The 23,058-nt window shown below is 47.1% G+C and overlaps 1 protein-coding gene and 1 pseudogene across 1 annotated transcript in view; both read right to left on the bottom strand.

Annotated features, from left to right (window-relative positions):
• Positions 1 to 2,950: 2,950 nt before the first annotated feature.
• The window catches only part of Fbxo36 (F-box protein 36), a 65,513-nt gene continuing 45,405 nt past the window's right edge, over positions 2,951 to 23,058 (bottom strand). Inside the window, exons 3-4 of the mRNA XM_052193479.1 lie at positions 12,695 to 12,867; positions 2,951 to 3,396 (exon numbers count right to left, since the gene is read on the bottom strand). Of these exons, the coding sequence (XP_052049439.1) occupies positions 3,211 to 3,396; positions 12,695 to 12,867 (359 nt within the window). The 3' untranslated portion in view covers positions 2,951 to 3,210. The remainder of the gene's footprint in view (positions 3,397 to 12,694; positions 12,868 to 23,058) is intronic.
• LOC127692868 (60S ribosomal protein L27-like) lies at positions 8,578 to 8,987 on the bottom strand (annotated as a pseudogene).

A 23,058-nucleotide genomic window follows, 5' to 3' on the forward strand; every position in this document is an offset into this window, starting at 1 on the left:
CTCAGTGAATACAGAACTACTGGAGATCTATTCTCAGTGTATTTAAAAACAAGGCATTTCAATCAGTTTTAAGTTCTGAACATGTGCCACCATGTCTGACCTATCTTATTAACTTACACACTGCCTTCTGGTCAGGTACAATCTACAGAGCCCTGGGTGATCTGGCCTTCTGTGGACATGGAATGGGCTGATAAAAAAAAATTCACTGAAGGCCACATGGTAATGTAATTCTTTAATCCTAGTGCAAGAGAGACAGAGGTGGGAGGACCTTTGTGAGTTCGAGGCCAGCCTGGTCTACAGAGTGAGTTCCAGGACAGCCAGGGCTACACAGAGAAACCATGTCTTGAAAAAAAAGAATATCCCTTGCAAGCCTAGGCTTCTATTAAACAGCCACCAAGGCAACAGTGCCACAAAGCTGAGGAAAATTTCCTTGTAACCTGTTCAAATGGAAACTATAACCAACAATAGACAACATGAAAAGACTTTTTAAATGATACTGAGGGTTGGAGAGATGGCTCAGCCATTAAGAGCACTGGCTGCTCCTCCAGAGGACCTGGGTGCGGTTCCCAGCACCCAGATGGTAGCTCACAGTGTTACACCTTGCCTTTTGTGGTGCACTGTGAGAACTGGGATCCAGGAGAGGTGAAGGAGGCGGAGTCACAGACACAGGAAACAAGACTGGAGACCAACATCGAAGGTGCAGATCTGCTGCATTTTTATACAGCCTTTGAACGAGTCGGGCATTGACTCCAGCTCTGGGGTCGGCAACCATCCCTCCGACATTATGGGGGGGTGGGGGATGCCAGACTGCCTGCACCCAAGGGGACTTCCGTAAAGACCAGGGAAGCAGCCACCATCTGTTCCGGGCCCATTCTCAGGTTCCACTAGTTTGCTAGAATCTTGTATTTGTGTCACACACAACAGTTTTTTATTATTCCCACCACATAAGCAGCGTTGCTGAAGCAGGGTTTAGGAGCGTAAAGCCTGCAAGCATCTGAGCCAAGTTACAGTTACAATTTTTACCATCAGAAATGGGCTATTAGGGGCTGGAGATGGCTCAGTGGTTAAGAGCACTGACTGTTCTTCTGAAGGTCCTGAGTTCAAATCCCAGCAACCTCATGGTGGCTCACAACCATCCGTGATGCGATCTGATGCCCTCTTCTGGTGTGTCTAAATGACAATTACAGTGTACTTACATATAATAAATAAATCTTTAAAAAAAAAAAAAAGAAAGAAAAGAAATGGGCTATTAGGGACTTTCCCCAGTGTTCCATCTTTGTCAACTGAGTCTGAACATAAGTGTTTTTGCCCAACCAGTCAAGTCCATTCGTTCTTTCTGTTGTTAGGGGCAAGCATTATGCTTTGGGTAACTATTTTTGCTTAGGAGGTCGGTAACAGGTATGTTTTGGGGAATGAGTATTATTACCTAGAGAGGGAATTAGTTGGTCAGCTTAGGTAAAATGGAATCTGAAGTCAGAATAACAGTACTCAAGACAAGTTCCTCTTATCTACTCCCAACAACAGTCTGCAACTACAGTTCTAGGTGATCAGACAGCTTCTTCTGTCCTCTGTGGACACCAGACATGCAGATGAAGTACAGATCTACATGCAGGTAAAAGCACACATACACATACTACGAAAACAAATCTTAGCCGGGCGGTGCTGATGCATGCCTGTAATCCCAGCACTCTGGGAGGCAGAGGCAGGCGGATTTCTGAGTTCCAGGTCAGCCTGGTCTACAGAGTGAGTTCCAGGACAGCCAAGGCTATACAGAGAAACCCTGTCTCGAAAAGAACCAAATCCTAAAAAAAAAAAAAAAAAACAAGTCTTTATAAAAACAAAGATTTTGAATTACCAGTTCCGAATGTTTTCTGACTGCTTATCAACTGAAAGGCGGCATCTTCAGGCACTGGGTCTTCAATTCTCTCTCGAATCTCAGGGGAGCTGAGTCACCAGTGCTACCAAGTCATCTCTCCAGTCTTCCCACCTCTATTTTTTATTTTAGTTTTTTAGTTTTTTTCTAGACAGGATTGTTCTGTGTAGCCCTGGCTATCCTGGAACTCACTCTGTAGACCAGGCTGCCCTAGAACTCAGAGATCACCTGCCTCTGCCTCCCAAGCGCTGGGATTAAAGCCTTGTGCCACCACCACCTGACACCCTGCTTCTTTGTAAACAAGGTCTCCCGGACCTCTGGCTGGTCTCCAGCTTGCTTTGTGGCAGAGGCCGAGGCCGAGGCCATGCTAACTAACTACATGTGAACCGTTTACACTGGTTACCCACAGCCTCTGCTCTTAAAATCCATGCTGCAAGATGCTGGCTGGCTGCGTTCCCTTCAGAAAGCAGTGCACCTCCTCTGTGAGCTGACAGTGTGTTGAGCAGTGGTACCCTCCTCTCAGCAAGGGTTGTCGGCAGACTGGGCTCTCCCAGCTGTGCAGGGGGTGTTTGTGTTGTACATGACACCCTGGGCCCACAAGGTCAGTGACTGAATACAAACTGCTGGATGAAGTGAGGGTGTAGCTGTGCTCTCCTGGGGCGCCTCCTGTGGCACCTGCACCTCCAAATGTTGGGTGGAGACTCCCAGCCACCCACTCCACAGAGGGATGCAAGTAACACACCAGGTGTGTGTGTGGGGGGGGGGGGGGTTGGATTCAAAAGCCGAGTTGCCATTTTGAACGCCTGGATAGACTAGATGTTGAACAAAGCCCAGCAGTGCATTATAGGGGATCTGAGAGTATACTTACTTGGTGCAGGTCAGAACCTTAGGAACTGGGCATGGTGTCAAATAAATAAAGGCCTGTAATCCCGGCAGTGGAGAGGCAAAGGCAAGAGGGTCATGAGTTCAAAGTCATCCTCAGAGTCCAGCTTGGGATCCTTGTGTGATTGCAAACCAAAACACAAGTCTGCTAAAAACTCTTTATTGTTAATGCATACACAACAGGTGCCTCTTTTCTCAGGGGCAACAGGGGATCAGGGAGGTGGTGGTCTGAGAGGCTTCCTGGCTCGAAGCCCTTAGTACTTGGGCCATGGCTTGGCCTGAGCAAGACAGGGGAGTTTGCTCAAGCAAGGCACTAGGTGGATTTGCATGTGTGTGCAAAATTTGAATTTTCAAGTGATGCCTGGAATCAGCAAAACCTGCTGTTAAGAGAGAGTGAGACGTGGACCTGAAGAGACGACGCCCCACCGTGGCCCCACTGGTGGGAACGGCAGACCCTAGGTTTGCTTCGCCGGCTTTTCCTGTTTTTGCTTCTTCTTGCGGATCTGCCTCTGGAGCTGGATCTTGTTGGTGAAGAACATCTGTCTCCAGCCCACGTCCTTCGCCAGGGCCCGCATGTCAGGGGTGATGGTGTCACAGGCGGACTGGACTATCTGCTCCCACAGTGAGTCACTCTTGCACAGCTGCAGGTGGAAAGAGCCAGAGGCAGGTTAAGACACACTATTCATAGCTCACACGTCACTACCAAACAATCGCCTGCGGCTCGGGAGCCACCGTGGGGGGAGGGGCATGAAGGTATAAAGGTTTGGCCTCCAGAAACTGCTCCTGTCAGAGAAGAGACAAATACAGCAGTATCTACAGGGGGGCAGTGGGGCGAAGCAAGTCCTGCACTCCGTTAAGATGTGAACCCTGGGGCTGAAGGGATGGCTCAGCAGTGAAGAGCACTGGCTGTTCTTCCAGAGGACCTGGTTTCCATTCCCAGCACCCACATGACAGCTCACAACTGTCTGTAACTCCAGTTTCAGGGGATCCAACACCCTCATACAGATCTACACACAGGCACACACCAGTGCACATAAAATCAAAAATAAGTTATTAATTTAAAAAAAAATGTTGCCAGGCAGTGGTGGTGCACACCTTTAATCCCAGCACTTGGGAAGCAGAGGCAGGTGGATTTCTGAGTTCCAGACCAGCCTGGTCTACAGAGTGAGTTCCAGGACAGCCAGGAGCTATACAGAGAAACCCTGTCTCAAAAAAAAAAAATGTAACCTAGGGCTCAGTTGGCAGAGTGTCAGTGCTTATCTGGCATGCATGAGGCCCCTGCACTACATTAACTAGATATAGAGGAGCTTAGGAGGATCAGAAATCGAAGGGTGGCCTCTGGTAGCTGGTGAGGTGGAGTGGAGTGCTGGATGCTCTCCTTCCCGACATGCCTCAGGGTCAGCGGGGCCAGCCTGTGAAGGAGGATCGGATCGGAGCTGGCTACACTGGCATCGCTGTTGTGGTATGCGTTGAGTCCAGTGCTTTTCAGCAGTCTGAGGTCATCCTCAGCCACAGAGAGAATTTGAGGCCAGCCTGAACTCCATGAGACTTGGTCTCTAAAATGTCACGACCCATAACTGTTTTAAGACCCTATCTACATAAACAGCACCGGGACCGCCATCACAAAGCCATGCAGTACAAGTTGAAATGCTGGGATTAAAGCACTGCACCACCATCCTCCTGGCTCTTGGTTTTTGAAGGCAGAGCCTTGCTCTGTGCCCTAGGCTGGTCTCCAGCCCTCAGCTATCCTACCTCAGCCTCCAGAGCACAGGCAGAGCTGTACGGAGCAGAGTTCACCCTCGGCTCCAAAACACACTTTCCTGCGCTGCAGGCCATTCGTTATCTCAATGTTCCTCTCCTCCGGTTACACATCTACCCATGAACAGCAAAGGCAAAGTCTAGGGAATGTCTTTTTAAAAAAACAAAAATAAGCCGCAGCGGTGGTGCACGCCTGTAATCCCAGCACTCTGGGAGGCAGAGGCAGGCGGATTTCTGAGTTCGAGGCCAGCCTGGTCTACAGAGTGAGTTCCAGGACAACCAGGGCTATACAGAGAAGCCCTGTCTCGGAAAAAAAACAAATCCAAAACAAACAAACAAACAAACAAAAAACAAACAAAAATAATTAAGCTAGGTGGTGGTGATGCACGTAGGCAGATCTCTGAGTTCAAGGCCAGCCTGGTCTACAGAGCAAGTTCCAGGACAGCCAAGGCTACACAGAGAAATTATGTTTCAAAAAATTTTTAATTTAGATTTACTTTACGTGCATATTGTTTTGCCTACATGTGTATGTGTGTACACCACAGGAAGGCCTGGTGCTGTTGGAGGGCGGAGGCATTGGCTCCTCTAGAACTAAAGTTATGGATGCTTATAAACCATGAGGGCGCTGGAACCTGAACCTGGATTCTCTGCAAGTGTTTTTAAACTGCTGTAGCATCTCTCTAACTCCCAAGATGTGTCTTAATAGCAAAGCAAAACAAAACAAATAAACAAAAATCTAGATGCTTTTAATTCTAGCACTCAGGAGGCAGAGGCAGGAGGATCTCTCTGAGTTTGAGGCCTTCCATGTCTCAAACCAAACACCTGAACCTTTTCTTTGAAAGCTAAACTCTAAGGTAGATGTTGCTGTTGCTGACATGATACACTTAAGAGTATCTTGTCTTGTGTAACTGAGATTACAAAAATAACAAACTATAGTTCCCACTAGAGTAGCTTCAGCATGAGTCATCATACTTTAGGCTGAAAACACTTATTTTTATCTACAAAATCTTCCCTATTGAACATTCCAAACTTTGGCCTTCAGTTGCCAGGAGGCAAGAACGACGCGCCCCCTGGTGGCAGTGCACGAAGTTGACATACAGGAACTCTAAAAGGGATCGAAGGAGATCAAGCTAAAGCCTGCTCTTTGTAAGAACTGGGAAAATGCCTGGGAGGCAGAGGCAGGCGGATTTCTGAGTTTGAGGCCAGCCTGGTCTACAGAGTGAGTTCCAGGACAGCCAGGGCTACACAGAGAAACTCTGTCTCGAAAAAACAAAAACAAAAAGAACTGAGAAAATGGGCTCAGACAAGCAAGAGTGTTTGCCAGCTGCCCAAGGCTCACAATGGGGAGGAGCTAGAATAAACCCCAGCTCTCGTTTAAATGTTCCCCACTGCTGTGCAAGTATCTCACTATCCCATGAGACATTTTCCTATTAGAGCCCAGGATGCCAGGGGCTGAACCCAGAACCTCACAGGTGCTAAGGACAAACTCTGCTACTGAGTACCACCCCCAGAAGAGAGACTTATCAGAACAGTATCAAGTAGATCTTGGTTTAATTAGGTAGCCACAGCACACAGGACCCACTGGGCTCGCCTTTAATGCCAGCTCTTGGGAAGCAGAAGTAGGTGGATCTCTTCCAGTTCAAGGCCATTCTGGTCTACACATTGAGTTCCAGGTCAGCCAGGAATACATGAGACTCTGTCTCAAGATAACAGCTACTACAGTAAAACACACCACACACACATATGTACCCCTAAACCAGCCACATAGGGAAGACCTGAACTCCCTATGTGTGTGTTCACCTGCTCACTAGATACACTCTCTACTTGTCCAGAGTTGGGGATCCCCTTTAAAGGGAGCTTGTGAACACAAGGAAAATAAATGTCCTTGTGGGCTGGCGAGAGGGCTCAGCTTGCTTGCTGAAAAAGCCCAAGGGCCTGACTTTGATCCTAGAAGTCTATGATAGAAGGTGAAAACTAGTTCTGGTAAGATGTCCCCTGACCTTCACATACATGCTATAGAACACCCGCTCACATACATATCACACACACACACATTTTTTTTTTTTTTTTTTTTTTTTTTTTTTGGTTTTTCGAGACAGGGTTTCTCTGTGTGGCCCTGGCTGTCCTGGAACTCGCTCTGTAGACCAGGCTGGCCTTGAACTCAGAAATCCACCTGCCTCTGCCTCCCAAGTGCTGGGATTAAAGGCGGGTGCCACTGGCCACTGTTCAGCACATAGCAAACACACAAACACACACACACACACACACTCTCTCTCTTAAATATATATATTGGGTTTTTTTTTGAGACAGGGTTTCTCTGTGTAGCCCTGGAACTCACTCTGTAGACCAGGCTGGCCGTGAACTCAGAAATCCGCCTGCCTCTGCCTCCCAAGTGCTGGGATTACAGGCGTGTGCCACCACGCCCAGCTTAAAAAATATTTTTAAATCTACACCCCTGCTAAAATGTGACCATGGAGAGCGTCTTCTTTTGTTTTGGTGGTGGTTAGTTGGTTGGTTGGTTGGTTGGTTGGTTGGTTGTGACAGGGTCTCACTATGTAGCACTGGCTGTCCTGGAACTCACAGAGATCCTCCTGCCTCTCTGCCTGCCAGGTATGACATACCACACTTGGCTGCTGTTTTGTTTCTGAGGCAAGTCTCATGTACGAGCAAGCTTAGCGACTTCAGTCATTTCTGAGCCACAAGGAACATGGCCACAGCCACATCCCAGCCTGGGTGTCTGGACCTCTCTTCTCTCACTGCACCGGAGGTTTCTTTGGGTCATTTCTGGTGCATTTTGGAGGGGAAAGGAGAGCCAGGTGCCCAGGCAGGTGGCCATGTGGCTGCATATCTTGGTGAAGTTCCTTCAGTTCAGGGCTGGTCCTCCATCTGCAGGGTTGATCTCTTGCCAGTCAAGCACTAAGGACGCTTCTTTATTTGTTTATACAGAAAAAAAAATACAGCTATGGAGCCCATCAGATCCTCGCTCGCTTGCTGGGATTAAAGGTCTACACCAGCAGTGCCTGTAGGTATATGCTGCTTGGATAGGGTTCCTTGGAGGTCAGAAGAGGGGGTTGGATCTCCCAGAGCTGGAGTTACAAGTTACAGTGATCCACCTGACACAGATGCTGGAAACCAACCTCTAGTCTTCTAGAAGAGCAGCAAGCTGTCTTCATCACTGAGCAATCTCCACATCCTTGGAGGAGACCTACACTATGTCTATCAAGGTAGACAGACAAACTTAAGTTCTAGGAGTTTCCGGTTTGGTAGGGATAAAACTCCAGGGAGGACATGCTGGTACACCTGCCACATGGGGGTCTCATAACGTAGCTCTGACTAGCCCGGAGCTCACTGTGTAGACTCGTCTGACCTCCAGCTCATGCGATCCTCTCGCCTCGGCCTCTCAAAGGCTGGAATGACAGGTGTGAGCCACCATACCCAGTATCAACGTGCACAGTTTAGTATATCTGAAGGCCTGGGTTCAACCCCTAGTGAGCATGCACAAACGTGCCTTTGGAGTGGGGGTGGGGGAGTGATACTTAAAAATCTGAGGGGCTGGCAGAATAGCTCAGCAGGTGAAGGCATTTCCCCCCAAGTCTGACACAACTTGAGCTTGATTCCCCAGAACCTACAAAGTAAAGAATCCATTCACATAGGTTGTCCACTGACTGCAACACTGTCGTAGTACACCAGTGTGTGTGAACACACACACACACACAAATTAAATAAATAAATAATAAACGCTATTTTAAAAAATTTAAATGTACAGATGGTCATGCACATCTTTAATCCCGGCACTTGGAAGAAAGATGCAAGGAGCTTGCTGTGATTTTAAGGTTAGCTTGTCTACACAGCAAGAACCAGGTTGCGACTGTGGCTCCAGTGGTAGATTCCTTATCCAGCAGGCATTAGGCCCCAGGTTCAATCCCCAGCACTGAGTAAACTGGTTATGGTGGCACATACCTGAAATCCCAGGACTTTGAGGATGAGGAATTCAAGGTCCTCCACGGTTACATAGTGAGGTTTTTGTTTTGTTTTAATTTTTAATGATGAAAACAAAAATATACCTAAAAACAAAGCTTCTGGAAAAGCCATTTGTTCTTCCCTGTCTTGTATCATTCCTCAAACCTGACCTTGGCCTCCTGTCTGGCCTTGCATTTCAAAGCTGGGTCCCTGAGCACATCCTTGTTGACAACAGTTTTGTCCAAGAGGATATCCAGAGTACCTTGTGGGCAGGAGGTGGTTGTAGTTACAAACTTTCACAAAGGACTTGATCTGGGATCACTTGGTGATCTTCCTGCCTATGGCAGCTGTCACTTTTCGAGAATAGCCGTCAATTCCAGCCACCAGGGCATGCATGGCTGTAAGGGTCGACCAAGGTGCCATCGTCAATGTTCTTCACGATGACAGCTTTGCGTCCGGAGCAGCGTCCGGCCAGGACCAGCACCACTTTACCAGGTTTCATGAACTTGCCCATTTCACAGCAAGGAATGGGTAACCAGCCATATAGTTTTAAAAATGGCTGAGATGGTGAAGTAGGTACTGAAAGGCACTTGCCCTGCAAGCGCGGGAACCCCAGTTTAATGCTCAGAACCCACTTGGAGACGGAAGGCGAGAACTGATTCCGCGATGTTGTCCTCTATCTCCTTTACACATCACAGTGCGTGTGCCCGTGCATGCACACCAACCACTGAGCACAGCCTGACTTTAGAACACTGGGATGTAACACAAAACAGGTTATGGCTGCACCTGCAGTATCGGCAGGACGGAGAGAAGGAGAAAAGCAGAGGGGACCTGAGAACTTGAAGGGAAGCAGATGCCCAGTGGGAGGGCAGCCACCACCAGAGGCTGTCTGGTCCTGCAGAGACCTTTGACTGATGCAAAGAAACAAACCAAGCCTTGGCAGACTCCTTCACTAGGTTCCGACCAGTGCCTTCTAGTCACTTTGGCATCTTCTTTAAAGTATGGCTACTTAGTCAGGGCATGATAGCAAATATCTTTAATCCTTGCACTTGAAAGACAAAGGAGGGAGATCTTTATGAGTTCCAAGCCAGCCAAGGCTGCATAATAAGACCTTATCTCAAAATAAATAAACAATTAATTAATTAATACAAAAATAAAGCAGGTGTTGGTGGTACATGCCTTTAATCCCAGCACTCAGGAGACAGAGGCAGGGGGATTTCTGTCAAGGACAGTCTGGTCTTCAGAGTTCCAGGACAGCCAGGCCTACACAGAGAAACCCTGTCTCAAAAAAATAAAAATACACTAGGCGTTGGTGGCACACACCTTTAATCCCAGCACTTGGGAAGCAGAGACAGGCGGATTTCTGAGTTTGAGGCCAGCCTGGACTACAGAATGAGTTCCAGAACAGCCAGGGCTACACGGAGAAACCCTGTCTCGAAAAACAAACAAACAAAAACAAAGATAAAATAATAATAACAATAATAATATATTTAAAAATATGTACAAACAAACAACAATTACTCATAGTACTTATTTCTGCAGTTGTAGGAAATAAAAGTTAAGTCCAAAAACAACCAGTCAGATGTGATGACACGTCTGTAAGGCCAGCACTCAGGATACTGAAGCAAGAGGATCATGCCTCAGCTACACAGTGAGTTCTACAGCAACTTAATTCATAATAGGAGCCACTCTCAAAAAATAAACACAATTAAATGAGAAATGAATTCTGCAGACTAATAAGTTGTATTGCTGAGAATGAATTCCTGTCATGAAGACATTTTTACTGTATTATTGAAGGGAGAAATGTTAACTCTTTGGGTGACAGTGCAGTTTGAACCATCTGGGAAAGCTCGTTCTTTGACGAGCCAGTCGAGGTTCACCAGCTGCCAGCCACACCCTCCGACTCTGACTGGTGGGCGTGCAATGGCACATTCTGATGTGTTTGCCTGGGGCGTGCAAAGGCTTTAGAACTGCAGTAATGGGGGAAGCGGCCCGAAACCGGAACCCTGTCCTGAAAGACGGAAGCTGGTGGTGTTTACAGCTGTCATCGGAGCACAAGCTGCTAAGGACCAAGGCTACTGAGAGCCTGGGATCCTCTCATCAGCTTGGGAGGGGAAACACAGGGACAGAGCCCACCAAAGCAGCCTATGTTGGAAGAAATGGAAATGGACCAGTTACTCCTTAACAACTTTTTTAAAAAGGTTTTTTTTTTAGATTTATTTATTTATTTATTTATTTATTTATTATATGTAAGTACACTGTAGCTGTCTTCAGATACCCCAGAAGAGGGCATCAGATATCATTACGGATGGTTGTGAGCCACCATGTGGTTGGTGGGATTTGAACTCACAACCTTCAGAAGAGCAGTCAGCACTCTTAACTGCTGAGCCATCTCTCCAGCCCAAGATTTATTTTATTGTGATGTGTGTGTGTGTGTGTGTGTGTGTGTGCGCGCGCGCGCGCACACACGCGTGTGAGTAAGAGAGAGAGAGAGAGAGAGAGAGATCTAGGAGTTACAAGTGATCATAAGCCTCCTGACATGGGTGCTAGAAAGGGAACTTGGGTATACTGCAGGGTCTCACTATGTAGCCCTGGCTGACCTAGAACTTACTATGTAGACCAAGATAGCCCCAGACTCACCCGCCTCTGCCTCCTGATTGCTGGGAGCCACCAGCTAGTCCTACTCTTAACTCCTGAGACACGCTCAGCTCACCCTTGACGGGCGACCATGCTGCCTGTGTCCCTCAACTTGAAAGCGTCTTTGACATAGAACGCCCGCTACTTTGCACTCAGAATCCACACAGAGCAGTCCAGTCTGAGAAGCGAGGCACAGGAAACCACTTGGCATGCAGTCCTTGTGCCTTATACTAATGTTTCTTGTCAAACCCATCCCATTATACTGTGGTCCCCTGAATCTATTTAGCTCTCTAAGATCTGAGGCAGGAACAATGCTGTCTCGGTTGCTTGTATGCCTAGGACAGTGGCTGTCATGGAGGCAGGGCTCAACAAATGACTGTGAAAAGGAAACACATGAGACCAGGCACGGCAGGAGGATTGCCATCAGTTCAAGGCCAGCCTGGACTACAAGGAGAGACACTGTCTGAACATTCTCAAAGGAAAATATAAGCTGGCCATGGCCTATATTCCAGTCCTTGGGAGGTAGAAACAGAAGGATTCAAAAATCAAGGCTGAGCCAGATATGGCGGCACATGCCTTAAATCCCAGCTCTCAGGAGACAGAGACAGTAGAGCTCAGAGACCACCCAGGTCTATCAAGTGAGTTCTAGGGCAGCCAAGGCTACACAGAGAAACCCTGTCTTAAAACAAAACAAAACAAAAAATAGAAGCTGTTCAAGGCTAGCTTGTACTTCATAAATCCTTATCTTTTTTTTTTTAGATTTATTTATTATTTATTATATGTAAGTACACTGTAGCTGTCTTCAGACACTCCCAGAAGAGGGCATCATATTCCATTACAGATGGTTGTGAGCCACCATGTGGTTGCTGGGATTTGAACTCAGGACTTTCAGAAGAGCAGTTAGTGTTCTTAACTGCTGAGCCATCTCTCCAGCCCCCATAAATCCTTATCTTGATACATACATACATACATACATACATACATACGCACTCAAATCAAACAAACAAAAAACACAGGGTCGGGGCTGGAGAGATGGCTCAGTGGTTAAGAGCACCAACTTCCCTTCCGAAGGTCCTGAGTTCAAATCCCAGCAACCACATGGTGGCTTACAACCATACGTAACAAGATCTGATGCCTTCTTCTGGAGTGTCTGAAGACAGCTACAGTGTACATATATAATAAATAAATAAATCTTTAAAAAAACAAAAAAAAAACAAAAACACAGGGTCTGGAGAGATGGCTCAGCAGTTAAGAACACTGGCTGCCCCTGCAGAGGACCTGGGTTTGGTTTCCGTACCCACATGGCATGGTAGCTCACAGCTGCCTATAATTGGGCGTGGTTTCGCACGCCTGTAATCCTAGCACTTGGAAGGCAGAGGCAGGCAGATTTCTGAGTTTGAGGCCAGCCTGGTCTACAGAGTGAGTTCCAGGACAGCCAGGACTACACAGAGAAACCCTCGAAAAGCAAAAACAAACAAACAAACAAAAAACCTAAATGATAAGGAAGAGGAGACATGTGGATCTTGGGGACCAGCTTGGTGTCGGGGCTCTTGGTACAACTGACACAACCACGGGGACTGTTACCTTCTCAAACCTGCTTGATGTCTGAGCAAGCCTGGCAATGTCTTCCAGGTCCAGGTAGCAGATGATCTTCAGCAACAGTTTGTCAGAGAGCCGCTCCAGGTAGTCAAATTTACCTTCGCACAGGTTGAAGACATAGTCTAATATTTTTGCACCAAATACTACGGCGACTTGAACTGCAAGCCAAACCACAAACCAACAGGTTCAGTCCCACGAAAACCACCATTGGGAAGAAACAATCTTTAGGACATATCACAGACCCAGTGGTTCCTACTCCCCCCAAGCTGCTTGTGGTACTAAGGGAGAAGGTTTTGAGAGGCATTTATTTGTTTGTTATCCTGTTGATGGGGTCTACTCTCCGTCCTAGCAAAAGGGTAAGCTGTTCATGAATATGAGAGAGCAAAGGAAATGTGCTCTAATTATTGGCTAGCACTGCCCCCACACCTCCAGTGGCCAGACCAGCAACATCACAAGGTTGATATAACTGGTGATGCTAAACCCAGACTAATAGCTAACAAAGAATCAGCCAGAGACAGCCGAGGGAGGGTGTCTCCCACCCAGTGGGCAGAGCATGATCTCCTCCCTAGCTGGGAGGTGGGGAGAGCATGCATAACATATGAAGGCCTCCAAGGGCTCAGTCCTTAAGCCTGGACTTTAGAGTTAAAAGAAAAAGAGCCTGGCTGGGTGCTTTTAATCTCAGCACTCAGGAGGCAAAGGTGGGTGGGTCTCTATGAGTTCAAAGCCAAGCCTGGTCTACAGGAGTGAGTTCCAGGCAAAGCGGGGGATACACAGTGAGACTATGTCTCAAAAGGAAAAAGAAAGGACCTGTGAGATGGCTTGATGGTTAAGGTTGCTGTGGTGGTTTGAATATGCTTGGCCCATAGAGAATGGTATGTTAGGAGGTGTGGCCTTGTTGGAGGAAGTGTGTCACTCTGGGGGTGGGCTTTGGAGGTCTTCTCCTATGCTAAGGCTCCATTGTGGAAGGGAGCTTCCTCCTAGCTGCCTAAGGATGCCAGTCTCTCCTGGCTGCCTTCGAATCAAGGTGTAGAACTCTCAGCTCCTTCCTCAACACTACGTCTACCTGCATGCTGCCCTACTTCCTGCTGTGATGATAATGGACTGAACCTCAGAGACTGTAAGCCAGACACATTTTAAATGCTGTCCTTTGTAAGAGTTGCCTTGCTCATGGTGTCACTTCACAGCAAAGGAAACGCTAACTGAGACAGTCGCCACATCTGACCACCTGCGTTTAAACAGGATCCATACATTGCAGAATCCTCTCAGATAACTCAGATATCAACACATGCGCATGCATACACAAACACACACACACGTACGCTCACATACGTACGTACATACATACCCAAGAGGTTTAAGCAATGAGATTAAAAACATTAGGGACGAGAAATAATAAGGGCTTGCAAATGCGTAGAAACTAGAGCCGGTGTCAGCACACTAGCTGGCTACCGCAAACCCTCTTCCTCGAGTAATTTACACAAGACTCTGCTGCCATTTACTGTTATTAGATTCAAATCTGGTCATTGCCCCTGTCAAAGGCTGAGAAACAAGGAGCTTGGACAAGGAAAACAAGCTTTATGAGCCGGGCATGGTGGCACACACCTGTAATCCCAGCACTCGGGAGGCAGAGGCAGGCAGGATTTCTGAGTTCGAGGCCAGCCTGGTCTACAGAGTGAGGTCCAGGACAGCCAGGGCTACACAGAGAAACCCTGTCTCAAAAAAACAAAACAACAAAACAAAACAAGCTTTATTGCAAGACTGGCAGGCCACCAGATGGAGACCCTGTCACCAAGCCCTTCTGCCCTCGCCAACCATAATACTCAGAGCCATCTTTTCTTCAAATCCATCATCACACGGGGAGGCAAAGCATGGGTCTTGTTGAAGCTTGTCCCCACATTTCCATATAGGCTGTATGTTGAGAAAATGACAGGAACATCTCTAGGCAGAGAACTCAATATTAAAATTAGCAAAAGAAGCCAGGCAGTGGTGGCACTTTGGAGGCAGAGGCAGGCAGATTTCTGAGTTTGAGGCCAGCGTGGTCTACAGAGTGAGTTCCAGGACAGCCGAGGCTACACAGAGAAACCCTGTCTTGAAAAAGATAAGAAAAAAATAGAGCAAAGGCTGGTTGTAAGTGACTCCCACCTGCAACTCCAGAACTAAAAGAGGCAGAGGTCAAAGGAACATGAGTTCTAAGCCAGCTTGGATGCTACACAGGATATTCCAAGTCAGTGTCAGCCACACAGATAGACCATCTCAAAGAGAAAAATAGAGACTCAAGCATGATTCCACAGGCCTGTAATCTGGAGACAGGGAGGTGTGAGGTGGTTTGAATGAGAATGATCCCCCCACCAGGATCATATATTTGAGTGTTTAATCACTAGTTCATGGAACCTTGAGGTTTCAAAAGCCCAGGTCCATACCAGACCCAGTTTCCCATCTCTCTGCTTCCAACGTATGGATGAAATGTAAGGTCTCAGCCACTGCTCCAGCATTCTGCCTGCTGGGGCCAAAACGGCCATGGACTCACTTTTGAAATTGTAATCAAGTCCCAGTAAAATGCTTTCTCCTCTAAGTTGCCTTGGTCTGCAATAGAGAAAAAAACCCAGTCAAGGTGGAAGTCGATTGATCAAGAGCACGAGGCTTTTCTCTGCTTATGTTCAAGATCTAGCCTGGGCTACAAACAACCCTGTTTCAAAAGAGAGAAAGGGAAAAAACGTTCAAGAAGATTAACTCAGAACAAACAAATTCTTATCAGCATATATGAAGATTCCTCCCTGCTGCATGTAACATAGTGTCCCTACCGTGGGGAATATGGAAATAGCCTATCCATTCCCCACTCCTTAACCATACTCACACACACACACACACACACACACACACAGCAGCTGTGCTGTATCTCTCAGCCCACATTCGTCCTGTGAAAGCCACTGCCGCTGAGAATGCTGGAAGTCTTCCCCAAACCACTGCCTGGGGTATTGATAATCCATGCTTGAGCACAGTTCTGACGGAAGGAGAACATTCTCCCATGCTCCAGGCTGATCTAGAATCCCATTGGGAGTCACTGGGGAATATTTGTGTCTTCTAACGAAATCGAATCTTCCTGAGTGTCCTATCATAAATGTTCCTTCACCCAGCCACCTCCCGATAAAAAGGACACAAACAACAGCACCCCGGGGCGCTACACAATGCCCGTGGCTCATACATCTAACGAGCAACTTTTTGCAAGCTGTCAGCATACTGATGGTCCAAGCTAAATGCGAGCAGCCCTGTGCAGCAGCCTTCTCTAAGCCCCCCAGTGCAAATTTCCAGTAATAGTTGACCTCAGACAGACAGAGACCCACCATTAAGAGGCCAGAGTGGGGGAAAAGGCTCCATAGCAAATAGTCATGTTGGGCTGCTGTGGGGTCCCTGCTGGATCTTCCCAGTGGAGGCAGCTGGCTTCCTGGTGAGCCTTGGGTGAGACTCACAAACATCTTTTCTCTGCACATCACCCTATGATGAGTGTGGCAAAGACCAAAGCAAATCATCCCATCATCCTCTTAAGGTTACCCTTGTTTGAAGGGCAGTGATTTTTGTTGTTGTTGTAGTTACATCTGAGAGAGAGAGAGAGAGAGAGAGAGAGAGAGAGAGAGAGAGAGAGAGAGAAAGCAGGTTGCCCTTGTTGGTTGCCACCTACCTGGTCTCAATGGGAATGACCAGGCCATACTGGGTGCACTATGGGGTATTGTAGTAAAGTACACACTGAAGGCACGAGGGGAGGGTACAAACTGCCCAGATAAGGGGGTGCTAGTGGCTGCAGAAAAGACATCAATGCTGGCTCTTCCTATGGCGAGAAGGGGTACACACTGTTGACTTTATCTCGGGAATAGGCAGGTCGCCGCTGGCATAGATGCAGTTCCTGTCCTTGGTGCCAATCTTGCCCCAAACTGGGGGAAAAGGTTTGACCAGAACTGTGGGCTGTTCTCCTTCTGGACAGCAGAGTGGGTGAGGAAGGGACAGTTTATTGGGAGAGCACTTGTCTAGAATGTTGAGTGTCTGAAGCCAGTGGGTTCACTGCCTAGCACTGAAGGAAAACATTGCAAAAGGAAGAAAGGAAAAGAGAGAAAAAAATAAAAGATGTGGTAGAGACCAGAGGCCTGGCTGTGGGTCATAACCCTGAACAGCAAAGTACAAAGACACATAGCTTTTAAAAGATTTTCCCTGTCATACAAACACTGTTCTGGACCACCATTAGAAGCTTTGAGGGCTACTCATCTAACAAGGTCATTTCTCATCCTCATCCACACCAGACTCTTGATTTGTCTGGACCACCCTCCTCTTGGCCCCTCCCCTTTCTCCCCTCAGTCCCTCCCTGCCTGCTCTTGGCCCCTCCCCTGCTCAGCTGCCTGTGAAGGCGCCATTTTGTTCTCTAAGAAGGAATCTGCATGGATACCTTGCTAGTGATTTTTTTAGCTCTGAGTTAATCTTTCCCATACTACACTGTGTCAACATAAACAACCCAGCTCTCACCTTAAAGGGAATAAGAAATAGTTTATTAAGGAGCCATATTCGAGTGACCATGATATAGAACACAGATTTATGTTATCCCAAACTTCATGTTCCAATGTGGGAGCAGTTTCTTAAAATTTTATAGTTTTACATAATAAAGAAAGCCAATCAAGGTGTTGTGGGATATTCACCAGAGAAGACTTCTCAGACGTGGGTTTAAGCTAATAGTCTTTATTAGCCATCCGCAACTACATTGGGTATACAGGATCCCAGTGTAACCCCAAGCCTTTCCCAGGGTGAGCTTTTAAGCACAAAACAAACAAACAAACAACAACAACACCAAAAACATGTTCTGGGTTGACAAACTTCAGTCAACAAGAACAGTTAGCCAGAAGCAAAACTACAGAAGCCAAAAAGCAAGGTTAGAATATTTCTAGACTTTAGCAAACCTATATGGCCTTTGATGAACTAGGCCTGTTTTAGTTTTGGCCGGTAGTGCTGTCTACTGGGTCTTACAGCCTGATTGGTACTTCCATCATGGAGTCAGTCATGCTAAGGTCTAGGGGCATGCCAAGTCTGTGGCCCTGTTAGAGAGGCAAATTTAAAATACCTTGATAGGGTACATCAGAGGCATTACAGCAAAATGTGGGAAGATTTTCCAGAGGCATCAGATGTTAATGATGTTCTTAGCTTTTGGGCTGGTGGAAGCTAGGTCTGGTAATTGACAGATTTTTTTTTTTTTTTTTTTTTTTTGAGACAGGGTTTCTCTGTGTAGCCCTGGCTGTCCTAGAACTCACTCTGTAGACCAGGCTGGCCTTGAACTTAGAAATTTGCCTGCTTCTGCCTCCCAGAGTGCTGGGATAACAGGCATGCACCACCACCGCCCGGTGGTAATTGACAGATTATCTGTTAATTGGCCTGGACCTGCAACATTACAACCTCTCACCCCACTGCAGTTCTGAGCAATCAGTTCCTTTGGATCTATGCGGCTTCTTTCCGGGAATTCTCCTTGACAACAGGAAAAAAAAGGATCATGAAGTGATGTAAGATCCAAAAAGTCTGCAACGCCTCCCAACACACACACACACACTCACACCATAAAAATTTAAGAGCGCTGGCTGCTCTTCCAGAGGACTCAGGTTCAACTCCTAGTACCCATGTAGCAGCTCACAACTGTCTGTCTGTAACACATTCCAGGGGATCCGACACCCTCACACGGACACATGCAGGTACAACACCACTGCACATCAAATAAAAATAAAGAAATTTTTAGAGAAGGCATGAAGGCTGGAGAGAGGCCCAGCAGTTAAGAGAATTAGCCGCTCTTCCAGAGGCTCTGAGTTCAGTCCCCAGCACCACCATCAACCAGCTCATATCTGCCTTTAACGCTAACTCCAAGGGGTCCATGACCTTCTGGCCTCCTCTGTTGCCCCACCCACACATGTATGTAACCTTTGTTCTCATGGACAGACACATGGACATATGCATAAAATAAAATAACAAAAATAAATATCTACCTGCTTGTGGTGGCATAAGCCTTTAACCCTAATGGGAGGTTGAGGCAGGTGGATCTTTATGGGTTTGACGCCAGCTTAGTCTTCATAACAAGCACCAGATAGCAAGGCTAAATAAGAGACTCTGTTTCAAAAACAAGCAAACACAGATAATAAATAAATAAATCTTTAAAAAAAAATTTAGCTGGGCAGTGGTGGCGCACGCCTTTAATCCCAGCACTCTGGGAGGCAGAGGCAGGCGGATTTCTAAATTTGAGGCCAGACTGGTCTACAGAGTGAGTTCCAGGACAGCCAGGACTATACAGAGAAACCCTGTCTGGAAAAAAAACCAAATTCAAAAAACCAAAATAAATAAATAAATATAAAAAATAAAATAAAAAAAGAAATTAGTTAAAGGAGAAATGCAAGCCTCTAGCTTTGCTCTCCACAAACACCCCAGCCCCTCAGAGTGGCAGAAAGATAAGGGGGAGGGGACCTCAGAGACAAAAGCCACCTGGCCAGAAGGATAAGCCGGGACCTTGAATTGATTTCTTAGTTCTTCTCTATAAAAATGCTAATGAGGAAAGGGTTGAGGAGGCGGATTCCACGCGGGCTCTCTAGCCTGAGGGCTTTATGAATAAGGTGCTTTCAGGATTCAATTCCCGGCTTGCCTCGGTGAGGGGCAGCGAGGGTCTTTGTGCTTTCTCCTCCGCCCCCCAACCATGTGACTCACGGCGCGCTGAATTCAGCTGACTCCTATTATTTCACTTTTTCTTATTAGATTTCCTTCCTCTCCACCTTCTCTCAGTCCCATCTTTACACAGTTTAGCAAATTATGAGGTGAAGATAAAAGCATTAACGGAGGAATATTTCATGAAAACCATTAGTGCTTTGCTTTGTATATTTATTTTTACTTTTTTAAATGGGGTTTGGGGTTGAGACAGGATCTCTTTATGTCCTCTTGGCTGGGCTGAAACTACCTATGTCGGTCAGACTGGCCCTAAGTCACTGAGAGCTGTTTGCTTCCCCAGTGACTGGGATTAAAGCACCAGCTACCATGCCCAGCTCTGCCTCGTAATTTTAGACACTTTAGTTACTTACAAAGCAGATAGTCACCCACAAAGAATAGACTAATGGAACGCCTGACGGAAACAGACTTGACGTAGAAACAAAAAAAGATCAGCCAGCTGTATTTGAGGGGCCACAGTAAAGAGACTGCCTACCCGACTGCTCCATTAGGGGTGAGGTTTTTATTGTGGTTAGGAGGAAAAAAGATCCAGAGGCATCTGGAGGCGTCCGGGACTGAGGAGCGGATGGGACGTGGCCAGGGTTAGGGAAGCAGGGGTAACGGAGACAGCAAGCGATGGAGCTCGGTGTGAAAGGTGGGATGTTGAGAAACAACAGAAAGCAACATCCAGCGCAGTGAGAGCTCAAGAGCCAGGAGCACACAGATCCTTCGGCTCACAAGGAGGGGCTGGGGCGGGGCTTCGTCCCGGCGCACCAGCAAGACAGCACAACAGATAAAAGGGTGATGGCTGAATTCCGTCCCTGGCACCCACATGAAGAAGACGGGGAGCTGGCTCCCACAAACTGCCCTTTGACCTCCAGATTTGTGGTGTGATATGTGTACTGCACACACACACACACACATGTACACACAACACACACACAGGCATATATGCACACTTACACAGCACACACACACAACACACATGCATGAGAGCATACCACACACACACACAGGCATATAAGCACACTTACACAGCACACACACACAACACACATGCATGAGAGCATACCACACACACACACACACACACACAGGCATATAAGCACACTTACACAGCACACACACACAACACACATGCATGAGAGCATACCACACACACACACACAGTATGATAAATATATTTTTTTAATAAAACACAAGATCCCTCTCACACCTAAGCTCCCTGAATAATCAAGGGATGGAAATGCATTCTGGTTTGGGTTGGGTTGTTTTTTTTTGTGTGTGTGTGACAAGGTCCTTCAGTGTAGCACTGGAAATCATTATGTAGACCAGAATGGCCTCGAACTCACTTCCAAGTGCTGGAATTAATAGCAAGCACCACAGTGCTACCTACTCTATTCTAATAACTCACTCCTTCTCTTGCATTACACACCCAGCCCTCTCCAAACAATGTACCTAGCATACAGGATCCGCCTGCATCTGGCTGCATGGACTCTGAACAAAGGAGCAGTCACCTCCTTTGACAACCATTAAACTTGAACAGTCTGTGGTCCACAGCATGCCCAATAAATGTTGATCTCAGGACTGAAGAGCCAGCCGGGCAGTGGTGGCGCACGCCTGTAATCCCTGCACTCTGAGAGGCAGAGGCAGGCAGATTTCTGAGTTCAAGGCCAGCCTGGTCTACAGAGTGAGTTCCAGGACAGCCAGGGCTCTACAGAGAAACCCTGTCTCAAAAAAACCAAATCCAAAAAAACAAAAAATTAAATAAATAAATAAATAAATAAATAAATAAAAGACTGAAGAGCCAATCCAGTCTGAGCTGGTTTTGGATACCTGACCCATAAGGCAAAACTGTATACTCAGGTAAATGTTCAGGGAGAATCTATTACTTACCACCTTATGCCTATACAAAATTAAAATTATAAAATTTACATCATTCAAATGAGAGGCATCATGGGAAGGACAGTCTCAGTAGAGAGGTGATCACATGACCTCAGAAAACCACCACTTATTGACCAAACTTTTCCTTTTTTTGACCCCATAAGAGGAGACCCAAAATATTCAGGGCTCTTGCCAGGCCTGGTGGCACGCGTTTAATCCCAGGACTCCAGAGGCAGAGGCAGAGGCAGGCAGATCTCTCTGTGAATTCTAGGCCAGCCTGGTCTACAGAGTGAGCGTCAGTACCACCAAGGCTTCACAGAAAAACCCTGTCTTGAAAACCCAAAATCTCCTCCTCCTCCTCCTCCTCCTCCTCCTCCTCCTCCTCCTCCTCCTCCTCTTCCTCCTCCTCCTCCTCCCTTGAGTACCTTCAGTATCAGACTTGACAGTGGTTTTCTGATTTTTTTTAAGGTTTTATTTTATGTGTATGAGTGTTTACATGCACATATACATGTGTGTCACATGCCTGTCTGGTGCCCACACAGTCCAGAAGGCGGCGACAGATCCCCTGGAACGAGAATTAAGGGCAGCTCAGGCCATCTTGTGGTGCTGTACCATGTCTTTAGCTTTAACCCTGTGTTTCTGATCTTTACTAAGGCTTTGGTGCATGTGTGTGAGCATGGCACCTATGGGGTGTCTGCAGGAGCCAGAAGAAGGTGTAGGATCCCATGGAGCTGAAGTGAAAGCACCCAACGTGGGTTCTCTGGCAGAGCGGGGAGCACAGGCTCCCATCTGCCAGCCACTCGGCCTTTTCATCAAGTTCCCTTTACGTATCTGTGTGAGGCCTCATCCAAGCCCTTTGAATAAGGGGACAAGAAGATGTGCAGGATGGCTCTGTGGCTAACGGCGCTTAACACCAAGTCTACCTGAGCGCTCTCCTCGGACCCACACTGTGACAGAAGGTGAGAGCTCCTGCGGGTCCTCCGCCTTCTACGTGTGCATCCTGATATGAGTGTGCACAGCTTCGAGCACACACACAGACACAAATAATTTCTTTTAAAGGCCAGACACCTGGAAACACCTGTTCAGATGTGGACCACTGGTAATAGCGTGAGAATTTTCCTTTTGTGTAAATGGAGTTTTTAGGGTCAAAGCCTGGACTCTTGTGGCCATAAGCAACTGGACTCCTCCACCTGCCCAAAGTTAGGCATCTGAACAAGCGTCGATCAGCAGGGCTGGAGGCCAGAGGCCACTTGGACCCCTCTCTCTTCCCTCCCCCCCATTTTTTTTTTTCCGAGACAGGGTTTCTCTGTATAGCCCTGGCTGTCCTCGAACTCAGAAATAAGCCTGTCTCTGCCTCCCTTTTCTTTTTCTTCCTTTCTTTGTTTTTTTTTTCCTCCTCTTGATCACCTTGAACATTTACCATAAGATGTCTCAGGAATGTGTTAAATTCCATTAAAGGAAGGCTGTTTCCTCCTAATCAAAAGAATGGAATGGAATCTGAGTTCTGATCTGCCCAGTGCTTAGAACATTACATACTATTGTGCACTCCCTTAAGATCTAACCCACCTGCCAGCCCTCAAAGCCTCAAAACTAAAAACATGCTAATCAGACGGGAAGAATGCGGACTCTTAGGGGGACAATTTAAACCCAAGGGGCGCACGCCTGTAATCCCAGCACAAGCACTTGGGAGACAGAGGCAGGTGGATTTCTGAGTGCGAGGCTAGCCTGGTCTACCGAGTTCCAGGACAGCCAGGGCT

This window comes from Apodemus sylvaticus, chromosome 9 (genome assembly GCF_947179515.1).
Source record: "Apodemus sylvaticus chromosome 9, mApoSyl1.1, whole genome shotgun sequence".
Lineage (NCBI taxonomy): Eukaryota > Metazoa > Chordata > Mammalia > Rodentia > Muridae > Apodemus > Apodemus sylvaticus.